At 37.4% G+C, this 7,429-nt stretch overlaps 1 protein-coding gene across 3 annotated transcripts in view; it reads left to right on the forward strand.

Annotated features, from left to right (window-relative positions):
• Positions 1 to 6,838, forward strand: part of LOC147009443 (uncharacterized) — a 29,343-nt gene extending 22,505 nt beyond the window's left edge. For all 3 annotated transcript variants that reach the window (XM_085861848.1, XM_085861847.1, XM_085861846.1), the window contains one exon: positions 4,806 to 6,838. In XM_085861848.1, coding sequence (XP_085717974.1) covers positions 4,806 to 6,247 — 1,442 coding nt within the window. In that variant the 3' untranslated portion in view covers positions 6,248 to 6,838. The remainder of the gene's footprint in view (positions 1 to 4,805) is intronic.
• Positions 6,839 to 7,429: the final 591 nt, after the last annotated feature.

The following is a 7,429-nucleotide window of genomic DNA, read 5'->3' on the forward strand; positions in this document are numbered from 1 at the left end:
TGTTTTGGATATTTGACCTCACTGTGACCATGACCTTTGACCGATTTTTACCAAAATCTAATCAGCGCTAGCCACCACCCTCCTGAAGCAGGTGGTGTAATTTGACATTGGTAGCTTCTTCCGTTCTCGAGTTATCGTGCCTACAAACAAATAAGCAGTCATAGACTGGTACTTACGAAATCGTCAACTTGACCTCTGACCTTGTCTAATAAAAGCTGTCTCTGGAGAAGGTAGCGACGCAAACCAGAAGTTTCTACGATGATTCTGTACCAAACCATCAAAAATCGAATGTTTGACCTCACTGTGACCTTGACCTTTGACCGATGTTGACCAAAATCTTATCAGCACTAGCCATCACCCTTCTGAATCACGTGGTGTAATTTGGCATTGGTAGCTTCTTCCGTTCTCGAGTTATCTGCATCAAACCATCAAAAATCGAATGTTTTGTATGTTTGACCTCACTGTGACCTTGACCTTTGACCGATTTTGACCAAAATCTAATCAGCACTAGCCAGCAGCCTCCTGAATCACGTGGTGTAATTTGACACTGGTAGCTTCTTCCGTTCTCGAGATATCTGTACCAAACCATCAAAAATCGAATATTTGACCTCACCGTGACCTTGACATTTGACCGATTTTGACCAAAATCTAATTAGCACTAGCATTCACCCTCCTGAATCACGTGGTGTAATTTGACATTGGTAGCTTTTTCCATTCTCGAGTTATCGTGCCTACAAACAAACAAACAGAAACGGAAGGCATCAATATACTTCCGAAATCTTTAGATTTTGCATGTAACAAAGAAGCAGTCATCGACTGGTACTTATGAAATCGTTAACTTGACCTCTGACCTTGTCTAATAAAAGCTGTCTCTTGAGAAGGTAGCGACGAAACCAGAAGTTTCTCCGATGATTCTGTTCCAAACCATCAAAAATCGAATGTTTGACCTCACTGTGACCTTGACCTTTGACCGATTTTGACCAAAATCTAATCAGCACTACCCATCACCCTCCTGAATCACGTGGTGTAATTTGACATTGGTAGCTTCTTCCGTTCTCGAGTTATCGTGCCTACAAACAAACAAACAGAAACAGAAGGCATTAATATACTTACGAAATCTTTAGATTTCGTAAGAAACAAACAAATAAGCAGTCATAGACTGGTACTTACGAAATCGTCAACTTGACCTCTGACCTTGTCTAATAAAAGCTGTTTCGAGAGAAGGTAGCGACGCAAACCAGAAGTTTCTACAATGATTCTGTACCAAACCATCAAAAATCGAATGTTTTGGATGTTTGACCTCACTGTGACCTTGACATTTGCCCGATTTTGACCAAAATCTAATCAGCGTTAGCCATCACCCTCCTGAATCACGTCGTTTAATTTGACATTGGTAGGTTCTTCCGTTCTCGAGTTATCTGTACCAAACCATCAAAAATCGAATATTTGACCTCACTGTGACCTTGACCTTTGACCGATTTCTTCCAAAATCTAATCAGCACTAGCCATCAGCCTCCTGAATCACGTGGTGTAATTTGACATTGGTAGCTTCTTCCGTTCTCGAGTTATCGTGCCAACAAACAAACAAACAGAAACGGAAGGCATCAATATACTTACGAAATCTTTAGACTTCGTAAGTAACAATTATCTCATTAATTAAATACTTTTTTTTTGCATTTTCTTTGTTGTATCTTATGTGGTGTATCTTGATCTTGATAAATTAGTATCTTGATAAATTGGTGTGGTGTTCTCAGGCATGATGGGCTGAATGGCCTCCACCTGTGTTGGATTTCCTTGTATTTCCTTGAAATTTGAACAGGATTTGCATCACAGGTCAACAAATTCAACCACCTATTACTTTTGAGGTTATCATTGGTCAAAAGGTCAACAGAGGCCATAAAGTCAACCCCAAATAGGCCAAATTTTGAAATTGTTTCCAAAATTGTCAATTTTCATCCGATTGACGTGCAATTGGAAGATTGTTTGCATAACAGGTCTCTTGATTCAACCACCTATTAATTTTGAGATCAACCTAAGCCATAAGGCCAATTGGGCTAAATTTTCTAAAATCCTTAATTTTCATCCGATTGACTTGAAATATGAAGAGCATTTTCATTTCAGGTAACTGATTCCAAACACCTGCTAATTTTGAGGTACACGTATGCCAAAAGGTCAAATATGCCAAAAGGCCAATTTGGGCCAAATTTTCTAAATCCTCAATTCTCATCCGATTGAGTTGAAATTTGAAAAGGATTTACATATCAGGCCAACGAATTCAACCACCTATTATATTTGTGGTTGCCATAGGCAAAAATGTCAACATAGACCAAAAGGTCAACATCGGCTAGATTTCTAAAATCCTCAATTTTAATCCAATTAACTTTAAATTTAAAGAGCATTTGCATGCATATCATGTCACTGAATTCAACCACCTATTAATTTTGAGGTAAACCTTGGCCAAAAGGCCAATTTGGGCCAAATTTTATAAAATCCTCAATTTTCATCTGATTGACTTGAAATTTGAAGAGCATTTGCATATCAAGTCACTGAATTCAACCACCTATTAATTTTGAGGTCATCTGAGGCCAAAAGGCCAATTTGCGCTAAATTTTCTAAAATCCTCAATTTTCATCCGATTGACTTGGAATTTGAAGAACATTTACAAATCAGGTCACTGAATTCAACCACCTATTATTTTTGAGGTCAACAGAGACCAAATCAAGGTGGATGAGTTGAATAGGTGACAAGAACAAGCGGATTGGATTTTGGTTCAGATCCAGCCCATCAGTGGGATACAAAACGTGAACTGTTCCACCTGGCAGAAGTATGCGCTCTACCGAGTGCCATTCTACTTTGTGCTGTTTTGCCAAGTTGCCACTCTCTGAGTGATTTTTCATTATCTTGCCAAAACGAAGATTTTGCAAGATATGTTAGTCAGCTTGTATGTTTCTTTTTATTTTTATTTTTTTTATTTTTTGTTTGTTTGTCTGTAATCACGTATAAAAAATTCTGCAGAGCACAGTTATCATTGGAAAATTTTGTAACTTCGCATATCAGAGGTCTATAGAGGTCCCTTTCAGTGCACAAAATTTTGAAGGTCAAGGTCAAAGGTCAAGGTCACTTTGTCGCAAATCAGGGGCGTCGACGAAACCCTTATTTTTTTGAGTAATTTTTATCGGATCGTCTTCAAACTTCATGGGAATATAATTCATGGTCTGGCGCTCAGCTGATTAATTTTTGGTGGCGATTGGCCTTGACTTTCATCTGTTTTTTTTTTTTTGTTTGTTTGTTTGTTTTTTTTATTGGTCTGTAATCACGTATAAATCACTCTGCAGAGCACAGTTATCATTGGAAATTTTTGTAACTTCGCATATCAGAGGCCTATAGAGGTCCCTTTCAGCGCATAAAATTTTGAAGGTCAACGGTCAAGGTCACTTTGTCGCAAATCAGGGGAGTCGACGAAACCCTTATTTTTTGAGTAATTTTGATCGGATCGTCTTCAAACTTCATGGGAATATAGTTCATGGTCTGGCGCTCAGTTGATTAATTTTTGGTGGTGATTAGCCTTGACTTTCATTATTAGCGCCTCAGGTCAAACATATTTGACCCCAAGGTCAAATTTTCAAGTTTTAGGAACCATATCGTTTAGTACCTCGATGAGTGCTTTCTAGATATGTCAAGCTTGAGACATTATGACGTCATTTGGTGACGTTATGAGGCAAACGCATATTTTTCATGGTTACTCTGAAGAATGATTCTCATCGGAATCTCTCGTAGGCAGATATTCCTCAAGTGTCGCTCCTGGTGGATAGCAGCTCTGTTCACCTCAGTGTGACCTTAAAGAAGTCACACGTGGTCACCTTTTGGCAAGATACGGGTCACCCTGCGGGTGACATTGGTTTGTTTGTTTGTTTGTTTGTCTGTCTGTCTGTCTCTGTTTGTTTGTTTGCCCGCACAGAACATTTGTTTTTCTCTGCAACCGCTTGTCGGATTGAGACGAAATTTTCACCATTGGTGCGATTACTCATGTAGAATGTTCGAATGTTAATTATGACATCATCGGTCACGTGGTGTGGCAGCCATATTGGAAAAACTTTTGACCTCTGTATCTCTGAAACCACACCAAGGAAAAAATTGAAACTTGGCACATAGCAAGTACTCTTCATGGGGAATGAGTGTAATTTTTTTTTAACGACGTCATAGGTGCCCTCGTTATGACGTCATAATTGCATATGTAAAACGCCACATCCAATCAGTATGAAAATGTTTGAGGGTCATCTGGGGATAAAATGATCCACAGAAAAAAATTAATGACATCAATCATGTCATTCAGCAGCCATATTGTTTTTTATTTTTAAAAATCATTCAAAAATCTTATTCTCTGAAGTGGCTGAACAGATGGAGGCGAAACTTTACATCTATGACCGCCTGTCCATGAGGAACAAAAGTTTCACACATATGATGTCATTGGTCACATGGGTTTGCAGCCATACTGGATTTACCCTAAAACCCATAAAAATACACCACTCAAAAGAAGTCCGGGCGAGGGTTTGCAATATCTTGTTCTATGAAGTCTCCAGTTTTACCGTAAACTGATAATTTACCGTAAATGATGAATTTCATGGAAAAAAAACCCTCAAACCTTTGCACAGTGCTGTATATTTACATCAAGAATATTTTTTTTTACTCTTCTGTAGTGGAATGAATACAAATGAACATATTTAGGTACCCTTGTCAGAATGATATTGCGAGTATTCAACAGAATATGATTTTTTTTGACAGGTCATGTGATGTTGTATTTACAGGTGGATCCATTGCATCCACAAGGGAGACTGCACCTGCTTTTTTGAACGGATCAGAGACACATCCACTGGACTCACCAACTGACACGAGCAAGATGACTTTTTACAAAGAGGACAAACAGAATAATGAAATGGTCGCAGAAAATAAATTTCACCAGACTCACAAAGGAAAGAAAGCTGAACATCCATGCAAATGCAAAACTTGTGGAAAGTTGTTCAATCGGTCATCCAATCTAAAATCACACATGATAATTCACAATGGTGAGCGCCCATACAAATGCACAGTTTGTGGAAAATCTTTTAATCAGTCATCCACCCTGAAATCACATTTGAGAATTCACAATGGTGAACGCCCATACAAATGCACAGTTTGTGGAAAATCTTTTAATCAGTCATCCACCCTGAAATCACACTTGAGAATTCACAATGGAGAGCGCCCATACAAATGTACAGTTTGCGGAAAATGTTTCAATCGATCTTCCACCCTAAAATCACACATGAGAATTCATAATGGTGAACGCCCATACAAATGTACAATTTGTGGAAAATCATTCATTTATTTATCCAGCTTTAAAATACACACGAGAAATCACGATGGAGAACGTCCATACAAATGCACAAATTGTGGAAAAGCTTTTAATTGGTCATCCGACCTTAAAACACACATGAGAATTCACAGCGGCGAGTGCCCGTACAAATGTACAGTTTGTGGAAAATCTTTCAATCGGTCATCCACCCTTACAACGCACATGACAATTCACAAGGGTGAGCGCCAATACAAATGCTCAATTTGTGGAAAATCTTTTATTCAGTTATCCAACCTTAAAACACACATGAGAATCCACAATGGTGAACGCCCATACAAATGCACAGTTTGTGGAAAATGTTTTAATAAGTCATCCAACCTTAAAAAGCATGTGATGATTCACAATGGAGAACGCCCATACAAATGCACAATTTGCGGAAAATCATTTAGTCAGTCAGCAACCCTTAAAACGCACGTGACAATTCACAATGGAGAACGCCCATACATATGCACAGTTTGTGGAAAATATTATAATCAGTTGTCCACCTTTCAAATGCACATGACAATTCACAATGGTGAACGCCCATACAAATGTACAGTTTGTGGAAAATATTTTAGTCAGTCATCCCACCTAAAATCACACATGAGAACTCACAATGGAGAACGCCCATACAAATGCACAGTTTGTTGGATGTCTTTTAATCGGTTACCCGCCCTTGAAACCCACATGACGATTCACAGTGGTGAACGCCCATACAAATGCACAGTTTGTGGAAAATCTTTCAATCAGTCATCCCACCTTAAAACACACGTGATAATTCACAGTGGTGAACGCCCATACAAATGCACAGTTTGTGGAAAGTCTTTTAATCGATCATCCACCCTTAAAACACACATGAGAATTCACAATCGAGAATAACCTGTTCAGCCACTTCACAATCTGTTCAGCCACTTCAGAGAATAACATTTTTGAAGGCTTTTAAAAAATAAAAAACAACATGGCTGCTGAATTACGTGATTGATGATGTCATTAATATTTTTCTGTGGCCCATTTTATCCCCAGTTGGACCATTTTATTCACAATTGGGTTCTGGGTTTGGAGCATTGGCAGGTCTCCTTGGGGGCTCCCTGCTGACGATCTCAAAGTTAAGTTTCCGGTCGTTATCTGTCCCGTTTTAGCTGTTTATTTTCTCACCTACATGTTACTGTGTGTTCCTAGTTCGGTGTTGTTTCAAAAATCGTGCTATTTTGTGACATTTCGTCGAACTTATCTTACTGGGTGCTTGAGGCCTATCCTTGAGGCTTGAGGCCTACCCTTTGTTCCCCTTTGTGTATGATTGTGTTTATTTGTTTTTTTTCTCCCCATTATCTTCAATTTCTATCTTTCCCACTTTCTTAACGTCCCCCATCCCTCCCAACGAATCACTCTATTTCTTATCTGAAATCAACAACAAAAAAAACGCCACCTTTCTCTGATTCTTCTTCTTCTTCTTCTTCTTCTTCTTCTTCTTTTTCTCTTTTTCTCTTTTTCTCTTTTTCTCTTTTTCTCTTTTTCTCTTTTTCTCTTTTTCTCTTTTTCTCTTTTTTCTCTTTTTCTCTTTTTTCTCTTTTTTCTCTTTTTTTCTCTTTTTTCTCTTTTTCTCTTTTTCTCTTTTTCTCTTTTTTCTCTTTTTCTCTTTTTTCTCTTTTTTCTCTTTTTTCTCTTTTTCTTTTTTTTCTCTTTTTCTCTTTTTTCTCTTTTTCTCTTTTTTCTCTTTTTCTCTTTTTTCTCTTTTTTCTCTTTTTCTCTTTTTCTCTTTTTTCTCTTTTTCTCTTTTTCTTTTTCTCTTTTTTCTCTTTTTCTCTTTTTCTTTTTTTCTCTTTTTTCTCTTTTTCTTTTCTTTTTCTTTTTCTTTTTCTTTTTCTTTTTCTTTTCTTTTCTTTTTCTTTTTCTTTTTCTTTTTCTTTTTCTTTTTCTTTTTCTTTTTCTTTTTCTTTTTCTTTTTCTTTTTCTTTTTCTTTTTCTTTTTCTTTTTCTTTTTCTTTTTCTTTTTCTTTTTCTTTTTCTTTTTCTTTTTCTTTTTCTTTTTCTTTTTCTACAACACTTCCATGACCTAATCTG

The sequence above is a fragment of the Eptatretus burgeri genome, chromosome 17 (genome assembly GCF_056783735.1).
Source record: "Eptatretus burgeri isolate ZD-2024b chromosome 17, Ebu_testis_v1, whole genome shotgun sequence".
Lineage (NCBI taxonomy): Eukaryota > Metazoa > Chordata > Myxini > Myxiniformes > Myxinidae > Eptatretus > Eptatretus burgeri.